The sequence below is a fragment of the Pantherophis guttatus genome, chromosome 11 (genome assembly GCF_059756535.1).
Source record: "Pantherophis guttatus breed Tessera chromosome 11, ASM5975653v1, whole genome shotgun sequence".
In the NCBI taxonomy this organism is placed as follows: Eukaryota; Metazoa; Chordata; class Lepidosauria; order Squamata; family Colubridae; genus Pantherophis; species Pantherophis guttatus.
The window spans coordinates 1,715,550-1,742,550 of NC_142073.1; the positions used below are offsets into that span (position 1 = coordinate 1,715,550).

General features: G+C 45.8%; 1 protein-coding gene across 3 annotated transcripts in view; it reads right to left on the minus strand.

The window, feature by feature from the left end:
- Nucleotides 1-581: 581 nt before the first annotated feature.
- The window catches only part of JPH3 (junctophilin 3), a 37,082-nt gene continuing 10,662 nt past the window's right edge, over nt 582-27,001 (minus strand). The window contains exons 2-6 of one of the 3 annotated variants that reach the window (XR_004592743.3): nt 20,686-21,463; nt 9,126-9,250; nt 5,520-6,424; nt 1,149-2,054; nt 582-1,048 (exon numbers count right to left, since the gene is read on the minus strand). Coding sequence is in view for 2 of the 3 variants with exons in the window: in XM_034426590.3 (XP_034282481.1) it covers nt 1,974-2,054; nt 5,520-6,424; nt 9,126-9,250; nt 20,686-21,463 (1,889 nt within the window). In the remaining variant the exon portion in view is untranslated. Of the gene's footprint in view, nt 2,055-5,519; nt 6,425-9,125; nt 9,251-20,685; nt 21,464-27,001 lie in introns of all 3 variants that reach the window. The other 2 variants (XM_034426591.3, XM_034426590.3) reach the window with 2 other exon arrangements.

Here is a 27,001-nt window from a genome sequence, read left to right on the forward strand (position 1 = left end):
TTCCTCTGGAAATCCATTCCTAACTCCCACACCATTCCAAGGGTGTTCACCCCAAATTGCATAGCTAAAACACCCTCTAAAAAGGATGCAAATGACCAACTGACTGCAAGGGATACAAATCCTTCCATTCCCCACTATCCTGTCAGAGCTGAAGAAGCTTCTTGGATGAGAAACGAAACATCTTCAAAGAAAAAAAACGAAGTCCAGTTGCCTCTTGAAAAAGCACCTTTGGGACAACCATGACCTGAATGACTGAGAATCTCTACAGACTTTTAGAAACGAAGCTGTGCATTACACCCGAATGAACATCCATTAGACCTGAATGGAGATTTGCCTGGGCTTTAGAGGCAATGCACATGGAAAACGGCTGGAGCTTTGACGGAGGGTCCCGGCTGCCTTCTCAACTCTTGACCCACCGATTGGTTGAAGAGAGCTCAACCAATATTGTGCCTTTCCCCCCATAGAACAGAAACTCAAAGGGCACTGCTGCTTCCCTAGTAACGAAGGTGTATTTTCAGTGAATGATCGAGGAACCCCACCTCGCCCCCCAAAATAAGAAGAAGAAAGAAGAACAACGCAGGCATCTTATAAAGATGTTTTGAACCATACCAAAATTAAGTGATACATAGAGGAGAGAAAACAAATTATAAAAAGAGCATTACATACTCAGAGGCTGTTGTTGACAATGTTTTCGTTGTTGTTGTTCTCTAGTTTTGGTTGTGGTTGTTGTTTTTTTTCCTTTTTTTGTACAGGGATTATGTCGGAAGCTGGAATATACATCCTGCAGACAAAATGCAAAACTATTACATGCTCCGAGGCCAAGCAGGACATCTGGAAATGGCTCATGGCAAGATGGAAGAAGGGATGCCCGTCGCGCCCCGTTCCTCGCGGTGCCACGGTGGCTCTTGGGGGGTGGGGGAAACATTCAAGCATCGTTCCCCATAGAGAGGGGGGCCGACTCCTTGGCAATTCTGGAGGATGCGTTTCCTGGAAAACCTTGGTCATCTTTCACAACAAAACAAAACTTTTCTGCGTTTATTTTAAACACCTGCCGGAAAGGATGAAAAAAATGTGTCGAATGAGATTTGAAAAAAAAAAAAAGAGGAAAAAAAAGAAAAGGGTGCAGTTTATAGATACAGGATTTTTACCTGAGCCTCAGCATCCTGCAGGTGACTTTATGCAAAACTTTGGTAAGACGGGTGGCCAATAAATTTGACAAATAAATAAATAATTTTCTATTGTCTCCTGGGACAAGGAATGATTTTTAACTCATAGGATGGAAAAAGTATTTTGGACGACGAGGGGGAAGGGCTTAAGACTTTTGTGCTGGATATGGCTGTTTAAATGATTCAAGAAATGGATCTCGACCATCAGCATCACCCCTTGAGTGCCATCTGCTCGGGCCGTTCTCTGGGCCGCTCAGACTTTCCCAGCTCAATGTGAATGCCGGGGTCACGCTGGGATTTTCTCAAAGGACCCCACCCTGCATATCACCAAGCAATGCCAGGACCGCCGCATCTCTCCAAACGTTGCCTTGAATGAAACGTCTGAAGATGGAGGCAATTCATGTGAAACCACTTTCCTAGATCTGGCTAAATCCACTCGGAGGAACGCTTTCCGTCCTGTCTGGTGCTGGGAGGGGCGGGAATGCTGCTGCTACCATTCTGCCATGCCACACAGCAAAAGGATTGTGCAAGCAAAGAATTTTGGGCTAAAATCCAAAACATTACCTAGGAAGGGGACGGGGTGGGGTGGGGGAAAAAAGGCAAACTGTGAGTGAGACTCAATCGGTGGTGAAAAGACTTGAAAGTTGTCGCGGGACAGTTCAAAATGACGACATCGTTCTCCCGTTGGGTCTCTCGCAGCATTATCCCCATTTTCAGACCGCTTGGGGGCGGGTTTTTTTTGTTGTTGTTGTTTTTTATTAATTAATTATTAACCGGTTGGAGTTTTGCAAACAAGACAGTCTCGGTTTAGATGAAAAAGTTAATAAACAAAATGGCGACTCCAATGTTTAACAAGATCACCATGACGACTAGGATGGGAGCTGAACCCTGAAATAGAGGAAAGAAAAAGAGGGAGAGGATTATAGGGGGATCCCCAGATCAGTTGGGAGGGAGGAGAGGTGGTCAATGGCTGCTGGAATTTCCACATCTGGGGGAACCTCAGAACCAATGATTCCCAAGTCCCAGGGTTTTCAACCTTGACTACTTGGTGGTGGACCTCAACTCCCAGACTTCAAGGTTGTGGACTTCAACCATGGACTGGCTGGGGAATTCTGGGAGTTGAAGTCCACAACATCTTCAAGTGGCCAAGGTTGAAAACACTGTCCAGTCCAATGCAAGGGTTTATTGGGTTCCCACTTTAGAAGGTCGCTGTCTTTCTTCACTGTCCCCTGCTCAACTGACCCTTAAAATGATCCTTAAAGATTGTCCTTGAGCCATCCCCCTCAACCTTTCTAGTTGTGATGTCTCCATCCTGTTTCCACCGCAGAAGATGGAACAGACAAGCTTCACACATTGCATTAAACCATTATTGGATGAAGAAGCCCCATTGATCCAGAACTTAACATATACAACTAAAGTCATGAGCCACAGAGGCCAAGTTCTTCTATCACGCTCACCAAAGTCAACTAATCCACATTCAGGGTTTGGGCAGTAGAAGCTAAGAGGCAGGATGAAACGTCTGCACCTTGCTTTTGTTTCAGGAGTTATTTTGCACCATTTTCCGAGAACGCTCACAAGATACTCTCAGAGTGCCCAAATTCTCCACCGAAGAGATTCCCTTCCCGAGTTTGGGTGAGCAAAAAGGGTCTGGGAAATCTGTGGCCTCTCCAAATGGAAGGATTTTTTTTTACAGCATTTCTCTCTCGCCATCCAGGAGAAGCAGCAGCTTTGGACGGCAACGCACGTAGAACTACTAAATATCTGCAGCATTGTCCTGCAGATAGATGCCTTCAAGGAGCACTTGGGGAGTTTCCTTACACAAATCTGCAGAATTGGTATTTCAAGAGGAAGGGATCTGGCAGAGCCTCTGTGTCTGTGTGTGTGTGAGAGAGAGAGAGAGAGAAAGAGAGAGGGAAAGAGAGAGAGAAAGGTTGAGAGAGGAGAAGCTCTCCCCTTTTCCAGCGTAGGAAAAACATCCCTGTTGCTGCATAGCAACACACTGCAAGGATGCTGGCCAACCAGATCAATAGCTCACACGCCTCTCCCCCCCCTGCAATACCTGGCTGCCCAAGCTTGGCTTTATCCAGGTAGATGCACATCCCTTTGGCCATCTGCCTAACAGCCTTTATGAATCCATCTGTCCCTTCAATCTGTATTTGTAGCCTTTCAGTTTAGCATAAATAGTCCCTATTTCCTGATCTCCAAGGCTGGCAAACGGAGGAGACTTTACACAAACTGTAATGGATCTGCTGGGGTTTTCCTTCACCCACCCCAGAACTGCTCTAAGCTTTCGGATCCCACCTGGGAGTCTAGGGCTGGAACATCTCTCTGCTGCAACAGGTAGGCTCGCAAAGGCTCCATGTACAGCGGCCAGACTTATGGCGAGCAGGACCACGCCAGATTGCACCACAAACTCGGCCGTTGCAAAAACCCCCAACAGAATGGAAGCAGGGAGAGCTTTCAGCAATGTGTGAATGAGGAGGAGGTGGGAAGTGATGTTTTGGGAGGAGAACAGGTGGGCCACAAGGATGTCCCTGTCCTTGTAGATGGAATGACTGTCTCCATTTCTTGTTCTTCTCTTTCTCTTCTAGGTTCTACGTTTCCAGGCTAGGGAACTCTGAACAAGCCAAGGCCAGATTTGAAATTCCCCGGGGCCATCTCCTGAGGGCTAAAAGCCCAACTCACATCAAAATGGGTGCTCTTCCCGAATAGGACTAAAAGGATACATGCCAGCCTAGTGGATTTGGCAGTATATAAATGGAATAAACGAATAAACCACCAGACAAGGGGTCTGAGGACTCCAAAGTAAACACAAGGGGTGGTTTACACTTGGCACAAACTCAAAGAGAAGTTCGGCAGTCATTCCAAAAGGTTTTCCCTGCAAAGGGGCCAGAGTCCCATGATGGCTAATACTCATTGGATAAAAAAGGGTGTGACATTGCTTCATCATCCCCCACCCCTCTTTGGTTCAGCAACTCCAGGAAAAATATCTATCACTAACCTATAAGCTTCTTACCTCTTCAGCACTTCCCCATGTTCCACAGCCATGGAAAAGGAAAGCCACCCCATGGGGTCTGATCCTGACCCGGGTCTGACCAATTCCCTGCACAGATGTCATATTCACACCACACTGGTCTTACACAGTATGGGAACTCCATCAGGTTTAGCATTATTTGACATTCACATGTATATATAGACGCAACCTAACTTCCAACACATCGCAAAGATCTTGTGAGTAGCCAGGAAAACTTTGCCTGGCGATCAAACCATTGTAGCTGAAAGAATCTCAGTGCACACACGTCTACCGTATGATTTGACCATTGGCAGAGGAATAAGGGCTATTGGGAGATCTCGTTGCTGAGTAAACCAAGGCAATCCTTTCAATTATATCAAAGGCTTTCCCAGACCAAAAGCCACAGCTAAGAATATTGTAGAGTTACTACCACCTATTCTAAGAAACCACTTCATTTGTTTATTTTTCTTAACAAAATCAAAAAAGGAGGAGGATTGTCAGTTTGCTTACTTTGCATAGTAGACAAGAATTTGTAAAAATCATGTTCATGTTTTGTTTTTAAAATGAGACTCCCCTAATTGGTTCTTACAGATGATGGGAAAAAACATAGACAAATAAACCAGCACTGAACAGGGACACCATCGAAGGGAGGGCAAACCTGCTTCCTCCCAATATTCTTTTACGAGGAAGATCATGGGGGATGACTTGAAAGTTACACATTCCATCCCAGACTATCAACAAATCAAATTCTACCTTGGCTGCTTGTGGGATGCAAATACAAACTACCGGTATCTCACCAATCCAAGAACTGTCCACTCAGTTGCTAAGCAGAGATGTTGAGGGTTTTAAGCTGGCATGGATGGTTTTAAGGGAGCTGATTACTGTCCCCTATGTACATGAATGGATGAGACTGCTTTCAGCTTGCCCCTCCACTGCCCCCCCCACAAATGTGGCTGATACCTGTGTTGCCTTGCCACACTTCCAAAATTCCAGACACAAAAGTCTCACAGCGAACCATAGCAGAGGCCATAGTCAAGACTGCCAAAACGTCTTATTCTCTGCTCCTTATTTTAGTTAGCAAACAAACACCATTTGGTTTGAGTGGAGAGTCAGAAGATAAATTCAATTAAAAGTTTGAAATATAAAATTAGTGAGGGAACGAATCAATAATAGCATGCAAGTGGCCACTCACATATTCCATGCATACTTTGTATGCATGCAGAGCTCAGCGTCTCTCAAGTGGCCTACTCCTCGTAGCTAGGGACATCATCCACCCAAGGACTTCAGCGTCACTACTTATGAAGTCTCACAGACAAGCCCATCCAGAGTGCTCCACTTACCGCGCTGGATTTGAGCTCATCTCCATTTTCCTCCTCTGATTCTAGTGCAACAGGTAAGGATTTCTGTGGTGGAGAGCAAGTTAAGTCCCACCTCAACAGCCGGGGTTCACCTTTATCCCCGAACCTCAGGCTCTCTAGTTTCTGCACTGCTGGCTCACCAGAAGATGCTGGCTTGAAGTTCTCCTTGTTCTGGGAGGTGGACCTCAGCCTCTGGACACCAAAGCCCCGCTCTTCCCCAGGATGTTGTTCTTCAGCCAGGTTCTTGCTCAGACCCATTTTGCCGTGATGCCTTTTTTGGGATTGCATCTCTTGCATGTAAGAGTCCATCCTCATGAGGGGCTTCATCTCCATCTCGTAATTGCTCAGCTTCTCCTCATCCAGCTCCGAGAGCTTGTTGCTCCCTGAACCGTGGTGGTGTGGGCGGTGATAAGTCCACGAAACCATGGTTGGAGGGTCTGCCCACCTCTCCCGTGGTTTGTGATTGGCGGTACCATGCTTGTGCCCACCACCACTCCGGCCTCGATGGTCTTCCAATTGGCCGCTGCGCAAGACCCCGCCTCTTATCCCATAAGGCCCGCCCTCTTTGTCTTCGCCCCAGCTGTTAGGCCTCATGAACTCCCTACTGCGTCCCTCCAACAACATCTGGATTTCCCCACCCCTCTCCTCGTCCATAGAGACCTGTCTGGTGAAGTGGGCATTCTTGTTCCGACAGGAAGGACCCAGAGGTGGGGATGAGGAGGGGCTGGCAGGGAAGCTTTGGAGAGGGCTGTCATCCGGCGTGAGGTCCGAAAGTGTCGTTCCTTTTCTGTAGAGTTCTGGGCTTTCCTGCTGAAGGGGAGTCCCTGTAGAAAGGACCTCGATCTCATCGCTTGAATGCTGGTGCTTTGGCCTCTGACACTCAAGCCCTAGAAGATGAACAAGGAGCAGAAGATGAACAAGGAGCAGAAGATGTCTATGGAGATTCCCAGTCCTCCAGATCATGGTTGTCCCAAAGGTGCTTTTTCAAGAGGCAACTGGAATTTCTTTCTTTTCTTCTTTGAAGACGTTTTGCTTCTCATCCAAGAAGCTTCTTCAGCTCAGAGCTGAAGAAGCTCCTTGGATGAGAAGCAAAACATCTTCAAAGAAAAACCATAAAGTCCAGTTGCCTCTTGAAAAAGCACCTTTGGGACAAGAAGCAGGAGATGAACAAGAATCAGAAAATGAGCAACAAGGTGGTCATTTCATAAGGACCCCCTTCCTGTTATCAGTTCAGGAGGAGGCAGGAGAATACCTACTCATGTTCTATGTCAAGCAGAGATCTTAGTAACTGATGTAAAGAGAGGCTAACCTCTTGTACGAACACAACTAACTGTCTTGAGATAGCTTCAAGGCTACCAGTTAATGGCCTCACTCATTTTCATGAAACGCCTCTCACCAAACGATTCCCTGAAGATAATACACAATCACTGCTGTATTTCTCCAGGGGAAGGGGGGAATCCAGTCTTAATAGTTGTATCTATTAAAAAATATAGACTCTTGAGTTTAGCTAAGCCCTTGGTACTGTAGCTTCACACACACTTTCATTAAGAATTGTTTTAGGACCAGTAAGAAAATAGTCTGCCACTGCTGTCTTCTGGGATTTGAATAGTTATTTTCTGGCTTGCAGTCACTTCTGGATATGCTCCTGGTTTTCTTTCCAAATATCAACCAGGTCCAACCCTGCCTATTTTTCCCAAAATTACTTAAGGTCCTGTAAGGGATACTACCACCTTCTGCCCGGCAATACATTGGTTAGGACCAATTAAAATTTCACAAAAGGATCTTCTGTAGCTTTCTCCAGAACTTTCTCTAGAAAATAAATTAATAAGTAATTAAAGTGACATTTCTGCCACATTCTTCAAATCGTCTTGGCAAATAAATGGGGAGAAAAGATGTCTACTAAAAAGAAAAATAAGTGGAAAAGAAAACGTTGAAACTGTTAAGTATATTTGGTACTTGAAAAGTTGGCAGACCACTAAAAGGTGATGAAGACAAGACTAAAAAAGACACTTGTACCCATTTTTTGACTCATTCATCTGTAGGTAGGGTAGAGTGGTGCGGTGGCCTAGAGGTGGAGCTCTCACCTCACAATTAGGAGGCTGTGAGTTTGATCCTAGGTAGCGGCAGATATTTCTCCCTTTGGGCACAGTAAGAAAATATCTGCTGCGAACTCTGCATTGGCAACAGGAAAGGCATCATTTGGCTCCATTCAGTTGCCCCGATGCAAGGGATTACAAGGTCATTAAAAGACACGCCCCCCCCCAAAAATCATCTGTAGGTACGGTAGCACTTGGTATACATTTCCAGTGAAGATCAAAAGAGTTGTTAACATCTTTTCCAACTAACAAATTGTATTCAAGGGCATTGTGAACTACGCTCACTTCACGAGACGCATCAGACAGCCATCAAAAACAGGCAGAGTTTCAGTCTTGTCAATCCCAACCACGATCTTGACTTTTCTGACCTTTAGGTGGTGGTTGCTCCTGAATACATCCTTCAAAAATTCAAATTCCACTACATTCTTTTATTTGCAGTTTAAGGAATAAATCCCTTCCATTAGAGAACCGGCCCTGTTTGCAAGTAAAGTCCCAAGAGCAAAGCATTTTCTAGATGTCGCTTGTTTGGGTAGATGATGTACGTACCTTCAATCCACACCCACAGCTAACCACAATGTGAAGTGACTTGTCAAAGCCTCAACAGCCCAAAAGGAAGCGAGCTAAAGAACCCTGGGTTAAAACTACTTAAATCTTTCGTTTTTCACTAAGTTAGCAAAAGCCTTCAACTCGATGCAAAGACTAGCATTGTTTGTTGTGGCAGATGCGTATTAATTAGTGGGTTGCTTAAAGAAGGCAGCTTACATCTTTTCTCCCGTCCTATTTTTGGCCCTGCCCAAGAAGACAGATACACACACACAGAGCTAACTGAGGCAGGTCTTTCTGCCAAAAGTCTCTGCAGATCCCAGATCCTGACTCTACGCAGGGCTGCTAAAACCCTTTGGATTAGGTCTCCAAACGCTGTTTATTAGAGCTTTGTGGGGACTTGGGCTGCGGTTTCTGACAAGGGCTCTTCCATTCCAAAGGAATTGAGTTATTTCAGGTTCTCTTTTTGTTGGTTTGTGTATTAATGTTCATGATTCTCAATCTCCACGAGCCAGAAAATTAGGCTGTACATAAATGGGCAATTACGAATGAATCATATCAGATCCACTAGATTCCTTTGTGCTCTCAGCAGTGGCTGGGCTTCAGCCTCATCCACCAGGCTGCTCCAATGATTATCACTGGTACCCCAGAGATGTACCTCGTTCTTGAAGAGAAGAGAAGAGAAAGAGAAGAGAAGAGAAGAGAAGAGAAGAGAAGAGAAGAGAAGAGAAGAGAAGAGAAGAGAAGAGAAGAGAAGAGGAAAAGGCAATCAACAGGGAATCAAGCTGTTTCTCCATTTCTCCAAATGGAGAAACAAGGAGGAATCCACAAAAAGTGGCTTGCTCCATGCTGTGGGAATGTGGCCCTGCCTCCCTAGCCTAGATTGTGGAGTCAGGAGAAAAGACACTAAGTCCAAGGTTCTGCAGAGGTTCTTCCAGATTGTACTGACCGTTTTCTCGGTGCTGGAAGGAAGGTGAAAAGTCTTTGGCAGTGATCCTAGCAACCCGCGCTTCCTCCTGAGATTTCTGTGCTGCTGTCACGGCGGCATCGGCCTTCGCTCGCGAATGAGAGGTCCTGTGGGAGACGGAAAGAGAAAGGTATGAACGGTTATGAGGTCTGGCTTGGGTAAAGGAGCAGAGGATGTCTGAACAGGGAAAAGAGGAAGCCAACAACTGAAAAGGAAGACAACGGGCAGAAAGGAGAACACACACACTGTTGAACTTTCTTGGCAAAAATCACAGCGAAGAAATGTACTTAGGCCTGTGACAACAACAACAGGTGGAGTTACTTTTTCCAGCACAAATCGGATCGTGATACTTTCCCAGCAAATTTTATTGTCAAGAATGTAAGTAAATGATAATATAGAATCAAGAATGAGACGCTTTCCAAATTTCACCCAAAGAACAGAAGAGGCATGGTGGGCTCTACAGACTACCATAATTACAGATTTGAAGGAATTGGATCAAAGCGAATGTAATGTAAATCGCCTCTCAGCAGATGAGGGGAAAAAAAAAAAGAAACAGACAGGTGACAAGATCCCAATGCAAATGCTTGAATCGCAACTGTTATGAAAACAGTTCAAAATTTAACAAACTGGAAACACTCAACAAGCTGGACAATATTTGATTTTAAGGCTACAGCTGCTGGATGGAGGATAGGAAGAGAGGGATCTAGTTTGCCAGATTTACTCCGTGAGCCATCAGCTTGTCTGGCTAGTTCAGCTCAGCAGCCCTAGAGTTCAGCATCCAGCCCCTATCTTGACCTTCTGGTCAAGTCCCATGGATCAATGATGAAACTCAGAATATTAGTCTAAGAGGTGAAAAATAAGGTTGCTATCCTTCAATCTGGCACACACACCTGTTTTTCTACCTGCAGCAGTTTCTGTAGCCTTGAGAAAACATCCAGGACTGCAGTCTCCCCTTATGCTCCAGCCCCACATCAGGGATCACACATGTGGGGTTTTTTTCTGGATGTACAAATCAGCCCCACAGATGAAAATCAGCATCGTGTACAATTCATACTGGTTCCATCCTTCCCTTACTACAGCTGGATGATCCTTACAAGGCAAATTATATAATGTATGCCTGCAGGCTAAAATTAATTTGTTTTCACTTGTGATGCATCAGTAGCAACATGATTTTTTCTCCTGGAGGTAAAAACGCACTGGCACTAGAGCCAAACGATTGGAGGCCATTAGCAAGTGGTCTGCTCGACTCTACAGGAAGTTCTCGAGCGACTGTCCCGTGGAGCGGCTGTTTGCAGATAGGATGGTGATATAAATGGTGGGAAAGGAATGGGGCTGATGATGGCTGGACCACCGTCAACTAATGATCCTGTTCCCGCTTCATGTAAACACAGGATCACTTTGCAAAAGGAATACATTTGATCAGTGTTTCTCAAACTTGGCAACTTTAAGATGGGTGGACTTCAACTCCCAGAATTCCCCAGCCACAGTGGGCCGTTGGAATCAATCTTTGCTTTCGATGTCTGAAAGGTGCTTTTCCAAAAGACAACTGGGCTTTTTTGTATTTTTCTTTGAAAACGTTTTGCTTCACATCCAAGAAGCTTCTTCAGTTCTGGATGGGAAGCTTCTTCAGCTTCTTGGATGAGAAGCAAAACATTTTCAAAGGAAAACAAAAACAAGAAAGTCCAACTGCCTTTTGGAAAAGCACCTTTGGGACAACCATGACCTGGAGAATAGACGCTTTGCTTTCAATGTAGCTTCAGAGAAAAATCCAAAGGTGCTTTTTCAAGAGGCAACTGGACTTCCTGGTTTTTCTTTGAACACAGAATCCAAACCAGGATGATTGAGAATCTCCATAGACCTTCAGAGAAAAAGGCCATCGAGCAGAAGAGCCGGAATTCCACCCACCGGTTGCTCACGGTATCTTTGTGGCCCAACCTTTGGTGGTCCAATCTGGGCAAACCTTCCCCTTTGAAGGATCTCAGTGTGATGTCAGGCGGTTACCATAGAAATGGGACAGAAGAGGCCACAGGTGCAGAAACTCCTGCTAGAACCAAAGGCACAAAATCATCTCTTTTTCCTAGAGAGCTCTCTTGGAAACAAAGGCACTGAAGGCAAGAAGGAAGGGAGAGGAGGAGAGAAGCCCACAGTGGGGGAGGTTTTACCTCCAAATTTAGACTGAGCCACTGTTGACTGTTTAGAGGCACAGAATCTGGATGCTCAGGAGGAGGGATGGGGAGGCAAAGCAGGCTTGAGATCAGAGAGAGCCAGGACAAGGGTTGCTCCCCCAAAGGAACAAAAGACAAGAGGAGAGTCCACCCAAAGAGGATCGGCTTCTCTGCACAACCATCAGCCAGTTTATGACCAGAATCCAGGGGCATCCTCTCTGGCTCTCTCTAGAAGCAATCCATGGAGAAAGGTAGCTTGATCATCCTGGCCTTTGGTGCAAGAAGACTGGCGGGAGATGAATTATTCATTGCCACTGCAGATGTTGGCTTCTGCCTGCAGACTTAAGGAGCCATCCGTTCAGGAGGAGGAAAAAAGCAAGAAGGCTGCCCTGTTTGACTGGGATCCATGGAGGGGGGAGGGGAGGGCAAAGGAAGGAGAAAGCAGCTGTTGGTTTCTCTGGCCTTCCTTGGGAAACTTCCAAGAGCCCCCTTTTCACACCAATATTCTGTGATTCAGAATTGTTAATCTCTCTACCCTTAACTCTTGGACCATACAGTATGGTCTGCTTCAGAAAGCATTTCAAATCATAGTTCTTTTCACAACAGATTGTTGAATACGCCACAAATATCTGAACCTACACGATATATTAAGCTAGAAAGTAATACAACACCCTTACAAAGAGCTAGATTCATGAAATTCTACCTTTAACTACATTTATGACCTCATCCAATTCTTAGCCGCTTGCCATCAGCACCTAATCAATAATTTATTAAACTAGTAATCAAATATCAGGTTGTGGAAGTAAACCATTAGCCAGTGCCATTAACTTTTTGTAGACAATTTCCAAATCTCATATATCATTACCACTTTGCTATTATTTCCCTGCTCGCTCCCTGGAACGTGGACCTTAGCTGGATCTCTAATTGGAAAAGGAAAAGCAGCTAATGCAACCTCTGGCATGACACAAACATCTGCTCTGGCACTCTGGAACCAGACAGGAAAGCCAGTGCCCTGAATTACAAACAGCCAAGGCCTGGCTTCTTGGTTGACAATTGACTTGTCTTAATTGAGGCTGTGGAGGCAGGCTGGAGAGCATGCAAAGCGGCTCAGTTGCCAGATGGCTCTTTCAGAAGGAGATGCTCCCAGATAGCCATAGACTTTTCTCTCCCATCAGAATCTATCTCTTACCACCTGTAACATCAGCTATAACGATCCATTTATGGAACTCACTGGTGCAAGATGGAAGGATTCTCCTCCAACCTAGGCTAGGGAAATCTACGAAGGATAAAGACCAGAGCAGGGGACATCAGAAATAGCATCTTTCTCAGTCACAGTTGTTGGGGAGTGTGCTGGGCACCATTGCGTGCTAGGCATCTAGTAAGTTACTGTGAAGAACAGCATGGTTCTCAGTGGCAGGAGGTGAGGAACTTTGGCAGGATGTGGTTATCATGTTCCATCACGGAGGCTTCTCACTGCAAGTATGGTGATGCTGTCATAGGGCAGTTTGGATCTGGGGTGCTTCATGTTGGCCCAGACTCTGCTGGTCTCTCAGGGCATCCATGCCCTTCATAGTGGACTTTCACTTAGGACATAATGGTTTCTTCTCAAGATCCCATCAATGGGATTGCAGTCCCTTTCTTTTTTAACCGACATGTATTTCCTGCTCATTCATGAAATCAGAATAAGAGAAATATATATTTTAACTTCCATTTAACATCAGACCTGCATTGTTAGTCACAGTGGACAAAGGAAAGGAAGTTTATGCTGGTTTGATTAGCTTAGACCAGTGTTTCTCAACCCGAGCAAATTTAAGATGTGTGGACTTCAACTCCCAAAATTTTAGGAGTTGAAGTTCACACTCCTTAAAAGTTGCCAAGGTTGAGAAACATGGATGCAAATGGTTGCATCTTTTCTTGAAGGTGAAATTAAATATGAATTAAAGAAGATGACTATGTAACTCAGGGAAAAGGTGTGTGGGGCTGTGCTGCAAATTCTTTTTTGACTTTCAGCTCAGGATGAGTCACCTGTATGTGCTCAGCATAAGACAAAGCAAGATTTAGAGGACGTAGAGTGATGGGGGAACATCACTCACTCTCCATCTAAAAGGCAACATGGAGTCTATCTGGGTTCCTTACGTCACAGTATATGAAAAATATGTGCCTAAGTGCGTTTCTTTTGGGCGCATTTTTAAACCCCGCATGAGAGCCTTAAACAGGGGCATCAGGATGAGTTAAGAACCAGTCTCCATGTGTAGCTTTTTCCCAAGGTGCATACTGGGTGGTCTCTAGTCACATCTGTTAGGCACAAATGTATGTTCATATCATAGTGACGCTCCTCTGAAGCACAAGTTCACCAGGAGACGTAAGTGGGCTTCAGAACACAAGAAGCTGCTTTTGGGTTATTTCATGATGACAGCTCTGCCATGCAAAACCCGTGTACCAAATATGTCTATATTGGTTATTTACAGATTGCAACTTAATTAACATCTGGAGAGGGACTTGCACTTCCCACCATCTGTCACTTCTAATGAAACACTATCAAGGGCATCAAAGAAGTGACTGATTAAGACAAGGCAGGCAGGAAAAATTATATACAGGAAATGTTCTGTAGGGACAGGAAATCAAGCTGCTGAGGGTGCATCTGCAAGGATTATCTTTTTCATCTCCGCTCACTTTTTACACAATATCAGATGCTAACAAGGAGAGGCTCGTGAATTAAATCAAGATGGGAAGATCTTTCTCTGGATCTATTGCTTTCTTTCCCATTGTTACATCCCGGGGTGGACTGCAGCAACATGTTTTATGGATATTGTAGAAAACAGATTGGCAGGGCCGATGTAAATGCTTGGGACTGAGAACAAGTGACATGTGAACCCTTAGAAAAACACAGGAATTGCATCTACCATCCCACACTGTGCCAACTTTTATGCAAAACTCATCCTACTTGGATTTTATGGTCCAAAATACTTCCAAGACTCCAAATACATTGGAAACTTCTTTCAGTATCAGATCTTTAGTTCCCTAACCCAAGACCACCAACATGCCAAGCCTTACTTCGCTTTGGTTCTCTGTGTTATATGTGATTGACAAACAATGGCTCATAGCTTAGCAAGTCAACTACACCCAGCTAACTGCAGTTTCGTTAATAAACTATAGCTAAAGAAGGCATAGTCTTGCAAGGGGTGTGGGTGGTCATTCTCTATGAAGCCCATCATGGCACAGGGCTGGATATCTGTGGGACCATCTGTCCCCAACTGTCTCTGCTCACCCAACAATACCTGACAGGGCTGGTGCGCTCCATTGTCCCAAAAGTTACTTCTACCACCAGGAGAAGAAACTGAAACAGGAAGACAGAAACATGCCTACAAAGACAAGCAGAGCTTCAGACCATCATCTTCATCATGGGGAAAAAGGTCTTCCGCGTAAAGAACAGCCATGATCGTGCTTTTCAAGAGAGGTAGCAATGATTTTGTAGACGTGTTTCTGTCCTCCTAGTTCAGCTCCTTCTTCAACATCATAATAAACACCTATAAAAGGGATTTATAGATAATTACCAGCAGCCTCTTATAACATTTTAGGAGTCTAGTCTCCATTATCTTGTTTTTTTCCAACGGGGAAGAAATTATGAATTATTGACATCTGCACCTTCTGCTCCTCAGTAACTAGTGAATGGCCACAACCTAGCATGAAGTGCGGATCGGGTCGTGATTTATTAGCCTGAATCACTCATATCCTACCTTACCGTCTATGTTCTAACCGGCAAAGTTCCTGTGCTTGTAAAGGCAAAGTTTTCCTTACCATGAACAATTCTGTATTACTGTTTGTTGCATCTGGAGGCCTGCAGTGTTGGAGTGTTGGATGAATCTGACATGGGCAGATTCTGAAATAATTTGATCAGGATTTAGTCATCTCCTGGCTTTTATGCTTTCCAAATGTTCAAATACAGCTTTGGAAAACAGATCAAAATACCCTTTTCTTAAAAAAAAAAAGAAAAAGAAAAAAAGAAGTTTGAGAGAACATAGAGTGAAACTCTGTTTCTAAATCTGTACTTAAATCCATTTTTGTACACTGTTTCCCCCCCTCCCCTCCCCCAAGTAACAAATAATAGTAGAAGCAAACTGGGCTGGACCCCCTAAGCTACTGCTTCTCAACTGCATCAGCTTTAAGACGGGTGGGCTTCTAGTCCCAGCTGGCTGGGGATTTCTGGGACTTGAAGTCCACCCATCTTAAAGTTGTTGAGGCTGAGAAACATTGTTCAGGGTTCCCAACCTTTTCTATACCCTGCACCCCTAGAACACTTCTGATATATTCTCACACCCCTTACAAACGTAAATAATTATAGGCATATAATTATGCATATAAACTATAATTTTGAAACTTTTAAACCCAAGTTTTCGCACCCCCTGGAATATCATCTTGCACTCCCAGGGGGTGCAAGCATCCCCAGTTGGGAACCACTAGAATCTAGATCAACACACACAAGAGCTCACAAACAGGCTGATTTGCCCAACCCTCCAAAGGGTGAAAAAAAATCTTTAAACCCCGTGGTAAATTGGAAGCCACGAAAGAGCTCGGGCATCGTATGCTCTGCATCGTCGAACGCATTTCTTGTTGAACCCAGTGGGCTGCCAAGCATTGCATGATGCCACCTTGACAATCCACAACATTACAAGGGTAATGAAAGGGATTGGCGTTCATTATCTAGCTAAGCTGGGGCTGAGGGCAAAGCCTTTAATTATCTGGATTACCTAAGAATCTGGGGCCAGCTCTCTTTTCCTCCCGCTGCAGAGCACGTTCAGTATAACCTAAAGTATGTAGAATGAGACACGGCCTGCTTTTTGAAGGCCAACCTCCTTAGGAAGGAGCAAAGTTTGTACAGAGGCTCTGTTTCCGGTGATGGCGTCACTCATTAAGGCAGCTGGTCATCAGGACAAACTGTCTCTGGCTTTAGACCCTAAAATCAGGTCCAAAGAGTCAACAGCCCAACAGGTCTTCTTGCTTCTGCCGGCCAAATGAAGATCCTGGAATTGTCTTTCGGCAACATCTGAAAACTCTCCACTCCCAAATTTTGCCCTAAAGCAACCTTTCCTCAAAGAAGCATCTGAGGTGGATGCATTCACCCCAGAATTTCCTGAAGATGTTTCCAAAACCTATCTGGAAGGTGCCCCATTTATAATCCTTCTGGAGGGAGAGAGGGAGGAAGGGAGGAAGGGAGGGAGGGAGGGAGGGAGGGAGGGAAGGAAGGAAGGAAGGAAGGAAGGAAGGAAGGAAGGAAGGAAGGAAGGAAGGGTAGAGAAACACAGAAATGCACATGCTTCTACCAAGTTGCCTGAAAACAAGCAGCTTGAGGGGGTGAACATAGATAGCTCTTCTTCTCTTTCAAATGGCAGGAAAAGTTTGCTGTCTCTGGTTTTTGCCTAGTAAAAGCAGCAGCAGCAGCAAGACAAGGAAGAAGGAGGGAAGAAAAGGGGGAAGGGGAAATGATTTACACAGTCCAAAAGCAGCTCTGGAATCAAAATGCATCTGCACCAGACAGATCTTCACCTGGTTTAACTTGAGCCATCCGCCTTAAGCACTATATCCGGTCTGGATTAGCTCTTCCATCTTTCTGAGTTTTTTTTTTTCAAATTAATCTTTTGGAAATATATCACGGTGTTATTAAGAAGTTCATTAATCGCAGGGTGCATTACGTCCACCATGATTTAGTTCACCTTTCTGGGTTTATATGAAATATGGAACCATAAATCAAGTCTTTGCAGCATACCCTGAGCTAAAAGGGACCTGTGTAAAGCTCATTAATAGTCCCTATTTTCCTATTGTTAGCATATTTATTTTACCATTTGTATGTATATACACAGAATTTTGGAATTAGATGATGGTGGTGGTGGTGATGATGATGATGATGATGATGATGATGTCAATGGATGTCTACCTATTTTATAGATGTTTGACTAGAACTTTCTGAAAATTCCCTAAGGAATCCTTTGCCCTGCGTTGCAAAGGATTCCAGGTGTTTGCAGTTAAAACATCTGCAGAATGCCAGGTTGGGGGAAATTCCTAGAGTTGCTAGTTGACTCTGGAGGCTCACACTCACAAAACAAATGAAGAGCCTTCCTGATTTAAACCAACAAAAATATCTGAGCCTGATCCTTGACCGGGGCTGCCTCTCCCTCTCCTCAGAGGAAGTCTCTTTCTCCTCTACCCAGGGGCCACCCGGTCTTTCCTCCCTGCAACTAAACTGGCAGGATTAGTAGCCGAGGGCCCGCCATAAGGGAGACCGTCTGAGCAGCCTTGTCTGTGCCAAGCTGGGCGTGGGGTGGATGGGGGCTGAGACAGCAGGGAAGATGCCTGGCAGAGAGGGGGGAGGAGGAGGAACAATAGGAGAAGGATTGCCGGAGGAGGAGGAAGAGAAGCAACAAGAGAAGGATTGCTGGAAGAGGAGGAGGAAGAGAAGCAACAAGAGAAGGATTGCTGGAAGAGGAGGAGGAAGAGAAGAAAGAGAAGGAAAAGAAGCAATAAGAAAAGGAGGATTGCTGGAGGAGGAAGAGGAGGAGCAGGTTTGTCCCAGATGTGTGTGTTGGGGGGGAAAGAATCCCATTTCTCCCTCTTGCACATGGCTGGCCCTTTCCCTTTCCCTGCCTTGACCTCCTTCTCCGAAAAAGGAGCGCCTCGCCAAGGATGAATCACCGGAGCCTCTGCCTGCCTCCTTCCTGTCTCGCTACCCCGCCGCTCCACTTCTGTCGGCTTCCATCTGGCCTTGTTGTTGAAAAACACCCAGAGAGCGCAGGGACAGAACGTTCTGCGCCAAACGCTCCCTCCTTCGCCCCGCTTCCAACCTCTTCAGCTTTGGGGGACCCCCCTAGCAGGGCAGACCCCATATACAGCACCCCACACGTCACTCTAGGGCCTGGGAGAGCGAATCCAATCGGCAAAGGCTGCCCAGCCATCAGGCTTTTCTTCCCGACCAGGCGCTGAGGATGGGCAAATCCTGCAGAACTATTTTGGTATTCTGTAGCAGTGAACGAGGAGGATGGGGGAGGGGAGGGGAGGGGGGAGGAAGAGGAGGAGGAGGAGCTCTGCACAGGAGCCTCGGCAAGCAGAGCAATTTATTTCACTGGGGTTGGGGGTGGGCGGATGGCGCCTTTTCCAGCCCACTCCTCTGCTGGGCTTGTATGCTGTCCCCCCAGGGGAGTGTCATCGGTCAGGGAACATCTGCCGTCTGGGAAGGGGTCCTTCCACAGGTGTCTTCCTGACTGTGGCAGCTTCGAAAACAACATTTCTCAGGGCCTGCCAAAGAACCAAAGCTGCTCTGAGCCTCTTCTCCACCAACAACGGCAGGCCTTTGTCTCTCCCTCTTTAGGGAGACACAGACATCGGTTGCCAAACCTGGCATCATTAAGACCATCAGCTCCCAGGATTCCCAATGGCTGGCTGAAGAATTCTGGAGGTTGAAGTCCACAAGTCTTAAAGACAGCAAAGACAGACAGATGGACAGAGCCTCTTCCGAGACCTTTCTGATGTAACCCCACCAGAGATGTCCTCTTATTTATATGCCATTCATACAGTTCTCCATTGCATCTCAATTCAATTCTCTTGAAGTCGTCTGAACGTCCAGACTGGGCCAGGATAATGTCAGAGAGGTCCTTGTGAGGAAGCTGCCAGAAAGAGGGTTAGCAAATGCAAGATGAGTTTTGTGTTTCTGAAACACAACTCGTTTGCAATGCTGGGAGATTTACCTGGTCTCTTGGGGTTGATAAACAACACCTCATATGTGCTCGTCCCTTCAAGCGTTGGAAGACGGCTATCATCCCATTTAAGTGCCTGCATTAATAGACACTCCCTCTCCCCTCTAAAATAGGTTCAGGTGGGATACCTGCCCGACTGGTTTTTCCTGAAACTTTGACTGTCTCTAATCATCTCAACTGAGTCTTAAGCTTCTTCCTTGCATGCAACCTCAGACAGATTCTGCCCAAACCAGAGCACTGACTTTAGTCTTACTCTAGGAAGAAGGTGTATCTACATTTATCCTCTTGTTGAGAGTACTTTTCTCTATTACTCTTAGCTGTAAGTGACTGTCCTTCTCTCTCAATCATTCAGTCCAGATGTCTAGAATGAGAAGAACTTCAAATATGCTTCCTGTTAATCCAAGCTCTGTGGTGGCCAGGTAAGATGACGCGCTAGGGAGCGGAATCTGTTTGGTGCACAGAATGACACAGAAAGGTGAATCAATAAATAACTTACAGAGAGAGACAGAGACACGCCACTTCTTTTCTTACATTACTTATTCACACATCCAAAGGCCTTGACAACTGTCATGCATGATAATATTGCTATTAACGCCACCACCTGTTAAGTGCTAACAGAAAGCCTTCTCTTCAATCGTCCATCTGTAAGCCAGGCCTGGCCTCCTTAAATTAACATCCCTGATTGCACTGCTGAAATGTTGTCGATGGCACAATTTCCCACTGACGTGGGACAAGAAGTTAAATTAGTGGTACTAAATCTGCTGTAGAATCTGTACTCTATAGCACCCTACACGCTTAAAAAAAAAAGACAACTTAAAGGATGGAGCCCTGTCTCCTTTATCTGCTCCTGGGGTTTTCAGACCCTGAGAGGAGAAGCAGAGCCCCAGTTTCTCCAGGCAGGGCAAATGCAAGAGATGGAGCCCGGATGATCTCAATCCAAGGTGCTCTCCTGCATTCTTACAAAACCCCAAGTTTATGCTAAGCAATCTATTCCCGATCATTATGCTGAGCAAAAGAATTGCCCAAGAAGTAGCTAGCCTGCATGCTCCTGGCTCTGTAGAATTTGGTCCTCTGCACCATTGAAAAGCACCAGGGATAAAACCTTTAGTAGACAGGAGTGGATTCAAGCAAAGGATACAACCAGCAGGAAGTTTTAACACAGACGGCGATTGTATCAAAGGAAAAAGAAGCCCTCCCAGCAAATTGTTCCCGGACAGTGATGGATTCTGAGCTCTGATTTAGATGATGCCACTCAAGGAACTGCTGCTGTTCCCTTGTTTATTTTCCGTCTCCTAGCTGAGGAGAAGAGATGCTGTCACAATATGGCTGCTGAATTCCATAACTGAGTTCAGTTTGCAATAGACTGCCACAGAGGACGAGGCGGCTTGCAAGTTGCACATTGACCAACTCAGCAAAAAATCTACATACAGCCTTCTCCAACTTACTGGAAGCAGAATTCTACCGGTTCTCCATCAGCACTATTCACCAGGTGTTGCATACTCAGATCCTATGGAGGATCTAAAGAATGGATCCCAAACTCACGCTTTCAAAAACACTATCCACAAGAATGCAGGTCTCCTCCTCCTCTTTCTCCTCGCTGGTCAACCCCCAAGGCCATGGCCAAGGACCTACCTGGAAGCTGCAATCTCCGCTTTCTGCTTGGCGATGGTGGCTGCCCGCTCGGCCGCCTCCACGGCCCGGTCCACCTTCTCACGGATCTTGCTGGCCCTCAAGGGGATGAGGTTCTTCCGTTTGCCACTGACGAGAATGTTCTGCTTGTACTTCCCCTCTTCCTTCGTGCCGTCGGGGAAGGTCATGCAGCCGTAGCCATGGCGCTTGTTGGTGGCCCACTCCCCTTCATACTTGAGGCCATCCGAGCGCTGGCTGATGCCAAAACCGGACCTCTTGTCGTTCTTCCACTCGCCCACGTAAATCTCCGTGGTGGTGGCGTCAATGTCATCCTCGATGACAGAGATCTCTGTCTCGGCTTCGCCCAGGCTGATGGTGGAATTGATATCGCTGGCGGTGGAGCTCACAGTGCTCATGCCTGCCTCGCTGCGGAAGGAACTCTGCTTGCTCCGCTGGCTGGCTAGTGAGCTCTTGGACTCGGATTTGCGCAACTTGAGGCCGCTCAGCAGGGAACGCCGGAAAATGCCCTTCTTCTTGCTCTTCAGGATCTCCGCGTCGCTGTGGGCCATCAGGACAAATCCCCCCCTTGAGACAGCGGGGCTCCCGGCCATGGCAGGGGACGCATCAGGGTGCAATGCCGTGCCATTGGTGTGTTCGCTGCGCAAAGAGTTGATCGATGTTCTTAATGGCGACCGGATAACTGCAGCCATGCCGTATGGGACACTCTGCCGAACGCCGTAGCCCTGACGCATCCCTCCAGCCCACTGGCCTTGGTAAGTCCCTGCGAGCAAGAGGGGGGAAAGGAAAGGAAACAGAGTCACAACCAAATCTTCTCAGCCACAGTGTCCTGCGTGATGGCATGGTGCTGTGGGGCCACGCATCTACTTGCCCCACAACCTTCAGGACATTCCATTATATTTGAGTTCATGGCACATTTTAACTTAGATAGATAAACAGAGTTAGAAGGGACCTTGTAGGTCATCTAGTCCAATCCCCCACCCAAGCAGGAGACCCTACACCATTCCTGATAAATGGCCGTCCAATCTCCCCTTGAAAGCCTCCCGTGATGAAGCTCCCACAACTTCTGAAGACAACTTCTGTTCCATGGGTTGATTGTTCTCACTGTCAGAAAATTTCTCATTTCTATTTTAGAAGCAACCTCTTCTTAAAACTAGCACGGATGATGTTCCCTAGTTTGGGTAATGAAACGACTGGAAAGCAAGCAAGCTCGGAGAGCACCAAGGACCCCTCAGCTGCCTTTTCTCCAGCTGGGGAGAAGGATTTTGTCCAAACTTCCATTTCTGGAAGGGATTGAGATTCCTTTTGCAGGTTGGGCGTGGGGGAGGGCAATTTGGCTCAGCAAGCGAAGCCAAAATAATTTGCCACCAGCACGTGGGATGAAGCTTTTGACAGGTGGCTGTGGGTGGGCGAGAGGGGGGCTGTGCCAGGGCTCGGTTGCTGAAAACCCACCGCAGAGCAGTTCCTGGCTGGTCCGGCAGGGGTCAGTACTCTGCACCTCCTAGCATCTGCTTACCAACAATATCTTAGAAGTTCTTCATCCTGTTTACGTCCTGTTCATCTCCAAGGAGCACCTCAGCCCAGCTTACATAGATATTTTTGACAGTCTTCCAGCAAATTCTGGATCAAGCCATGACTGCCCCCCCACCCCCACCCCAATGTGATTTGTCTCATCATCTGTGACTGCAGCCTAGGAGGCTGCTTTTCACCATGACCTCTCCCTGGGCTGAAGTCATGTGAGGGCTTGAATTTAGTGCTGCAAAAGCAGTCGTCTAGGGAGGACGAACCCAAAGGAACATCTGCAAAGTTCTGGAAGGAGGCTGGTCTCTTCATTCAATCTCACTGGCCCCTGCTGCTTGATACCCCAACCCATCAACACAGTTATCCTTGCTGCTGCATTCTCTCCCTAACCTAAGCTAAGAGTCACCAACTCCAAAAAGCTCTGATCCAGCTTTTGCTCATCTCACTTGCCCTTCCTTCCTTCCTTCCTTCCTTCCTTCCTTCCTTCCTTCCTTCCTTCCTTCCCTCCCTCCCTCCCTCCCTTCCTTCATTCATTCCCTCCCTCCCTCCCTTCCCTTCCCCACAACCATTGAAAGGACCATGACCCATTCTCAACAGAAACCTATTGGGCAAACAGAAGGGGAGTGGAATGGAAATCTTTCCCAGGCATTACTGGGTCAAAACAAAAATGGTGCTGCGCCAGAGTTCAAGAAGCTGCAAGGCCATCCCTGGAAAGGAACAATACAGCTTCAAATTAAGTTTACGTTTATCATATTTCAACGAGCTACCAGCTATTATTCCACCCACAAATAGGTCTAGTGTTGTGAATAAATTTAAAGGTTCTGCTCAGTCCTGTAGGCACGACAGAAAGACGTACAGATTCAACTGCCAAGTAACAGATAAAAGCAGGCAGCTTTTGTAAGGGAGAGACTAAGAGAATAAAAAGGCTCAGGCACAGACCACGTCAAGCTGCTTTTAGAAAATAAAAATGCAATTCCTCTCTTTTTCACACATCTTAGGAGATGCCATGATTTGTTCACTTACTTATGACAGGGAATGCTCAGACTTTTCCCCTCTTAATTGCTGCATTCCAGCATTTTCTGTGCTATTCCTTTTTGTGGTGCCATTTTTAAAATCTGGGATGTGAGTATTTTGTGAACTTGCAAGGCATTCATTCCAGCAACCAATAGGCAGTCAGGTGTGGACAGGTAAATTTCTACTGTGACTTGCAGTTACATTTATTTATCAGGGTCGGGACAAGGCAGTTTGCTGGCAAAGGCTCCTGGTGCATCTGTTCATCTTCATCCAATCAAGCTTCCCAAAGGCAGGAAATCCTAAATTATCTCTTCCTGTTCCCTAGCAAACAACAAGAGATGAAATAATATCTGTTGCACTTTCATGGAGCCCAAAACCTGCAACCTTGCTTGGCCATCTATTTTTCTGGAGCATAAGACCCTGAGACTTGTAGCTCACTTTCCTTAGTAAAAGCACTTACAAAGCAGACTTTTATTTCTGGGTAATGTGTGTGTGTATGTGTATGTGCGTGTGTGTGTGTGTGTATATACACATGCATTACCCAGAAATAAAAGTCTGCTTTGTAATTGTTTTTATTTAATTGTTTATATTTATATAATTTCACTATGAAAGAAGATCTATGCGCATCCCGTTGAAAAATGTTAATGACACAGTGTCCCTCTTCCCTCCCAGTGGATGATGAAGAGATAAAAGCTGATTAATTAAAGAGTAATTTAGGGATAATCCCCAAATGCTGGTCAGGGAAAGGACAAACCAAGCTGAATCTTTAAACAGGAAACTATCAATAGAAGACAAGGATCAAGAAGCACCAAGGACTCTACAGGAAACTATCAATTAACCTTATAAAAGGCCCTTCTTAGGGGGAAATGCATCTTAAGGAAGTCTCAGAAATTGGTTCACTCATCATGGTTGCCTCACCAAAATTTGGATGATGAAGCCACAGTCTTCTTACAGTACACTCATTTCAGAAGGGGTCCACAATGGTTGGGTTTACAAGCATGTTAAGCCCCAAAATAAGTATTTCTGGGTTGGGCAAATTCATTTGTTAGAAGCACTTGGCTCTCAGGTGGATTTAAGTGGGTGGGGAGGAATATGTAGCTTTTCTCGAGATTGTTGACTCAAGCGCCCAGCAATTCTCCAGGAAATGGGGGAAATGTTGCCATCCCTGAACCAGAGAAAGCTGAGCATATAAGAAATCACTGTATGTCTTTTTCCCAGGAGTTGTCTTTGTCTTTGTTTCTGTTTTGATGGGTGGCATATAAATTTAATAAATAAATAAGAGCCATGGGTGGATAATTCAAATGGAGCAAGGAAGAGGAGCAACAGATGGGCAACTAATGCATCAAGAAGGTGTTGCTGAAGGCTAATCAAAAGCTGAGGTCATAAACAGAGTTGTATCCCCAGTTGTTGTCCATGATCACACAATACCCTCAGCCAAAATGTGGCTTGATGGTGGGTGGGGTTGGATGAGTCCAGCCAGAATGGAATCTCTTCTTGGCTTGAGATCCAGGTTATTCTCCTGTGACTCAGTGGTCCAATTCACCACCCTGGTGTCCCCTTCTTGGTCCCCATGTATGAAGAGGACATAATTATGAATCTTTGCCACCAAATGTCTTGTTTCTCTTCTCTTCCTACTCTTCCTTTAAGCTGCTTCACTTACATTCCAGGTGACTCGCCACCTGGCCTGGCTGGCCTGGCCTGGAAAGGAAAGGGGTGGGGATATCCTTGGCACCTACTCCTTTGAAAGAGGCCAAGGCACTGAATTCTCTCCCTCCAGAGGCTGGCGGGCAGCAGGCGCCAAGGAGACTCACGCCGAAGGCAGAGGTGTTGGCACAGCTCCTCTCTGCTTGGAATAAGGATCAAAGAGAGAACCTGAGGTGAAGAAGGAAGACACGGTGATAGTAAAGGAATATAGTATTGTATCTGAAGAACCATGGAGAATATTTCTCCGGGAGTTGAGCAAGAACTTTAGATGCCCTCGTGAACATGAAGAAGAAGTCATTGGCACAGGGGAGCTGAGCAAGCCAGGATCTGGGCCAAGGCGAACTCAGGGGGAAAAGAATGCCAGGAAGAAAATGGCAGGAGACTTTGGCCTGAAATGTTGTTGAGTGTGCAAAGGGAAACCACCACACACCAATCTAGCAGAACTTCAATCTGGATTTCTGAGTGGTAGGGGTGGGGGGGGGAAGGGTCTGCTCCATCGGCCTCCAACGGTGGATGGGGAAGCCAACCTTGTTTCAGAGAGAAGTGGCAGTTGAGAAGTGGCATCGCAAACACAGAACACCTTGGCTGAAAAAGGACAGGGTGGGGACTTGCTGTGAACTTGCTAGCCACTGAAAAGTAGAGACGGTTAAAATATGCACATGCATGTGGTCTCTCTCTCTGCAGAGCAAGCAGATATGGCAGACTTGCCCTTTGCCATAGCACCAATAGCTCTTCTTTACCCAAGACCAATATCTGTTCTGGGGCACAAAAGAGCATAGCTAGGCTGCTCTCTCCTCCCAGCCCACAGTGAGGATTCAGTCTCTGCTGACTATACTGAGCTGTCCTGAAGCCGAGGTAAGAGTGTGTTTGTTTGTGTGTGTGTGTATGTGCATGTGTGCACAGGGATCTTTTCCCTTAATTATTTTTAAACTTGTTTTTAGTCCCGCAAATCTTATTGTTCCTATTTGCTCTTCCCACGCTTAGCTAATATTGTGTGTCAGTGTGAATGTTTGTGTGGTGCCATTTAATTACTACTCAAGGACTGACATTCACACTCAAGCACTGCTAATGGAGGGACAGATGCAAGGAAGGAAGGAAGGAAGGAAGGAAGGAAGGAAGGAAGGAAGGAAGGAAGGAAGGAAGGAAGGAAGGAAGGGAGAGGTAGCTATCCGGGAAGGTCTTTCTGCAACCTTCCTTAATGGGCTTGGAAGCTGGATCAAGAAAAAACCCTGCTTAATGTAATTTTTTTGCACTATACAGTATTTAGGGACAATATTCTTCCAGCATTTTCTTTGTTTGTTGAAACATGTGTAGCTTACTGCTTTGTACCCTCCAGAGAGAATGAAAAGGCTTGTTTTCATCCGTTTCCACAAGGGAGAGTTAGGTAGTCTCACTACGTATCGTCCAAGTTTCAGAACACAGAATATGATTTTAAGGCCTGTTTGGAGGCCCTTCCAAACTCAGTAATCACTGATTCTATTTTTGTAGCACTAGAAGAGTCACCTATTCTTTTTTCTTTCTTTTTTTTTGCCACAGCCTGTGAGGACATGGTCGAGTTCATTTACCAGATAAGGCTTTTGAGTCTGAAGACACTATCCTGCTCATGATTAGCTAGAAAGTTTCTGGCCTGATGGGAGATGGATTTGATAATCGAACTGAAACACCCAGTGTTCTCCATTGTGAAGTTAAATTGGCCTTTGAATATGGATTAAGGCTTATTTTCCCTTTTTCTTTCCCCCTGAGTCTGTCTGTCTACCATCGTCTTTTAGACAAGGTCATCAATTTTTAATTTTATTTCCTGCATGAGGAGACTTGGTCTGAAAGATCTGTTTTGAGAAATAGTCTCAAGGTTAAAGTTAGGATGTTATGAAAGTTGAAACCTGGACCTGTGTGGAAGGCTGCTTGGGCATCCTTGTACCCATTCTGGCTGGGGATTCTGGGAGTTGAAGTCCACACACGTTAAAGTTGCTGAGGTTGAGAAACTCAGCTGTACATAAAGGTGAGCAAATACTTGTCCAAACTACAAGAAACTCCCTTCAGTTCTAAGCCGGGAATTGATTTT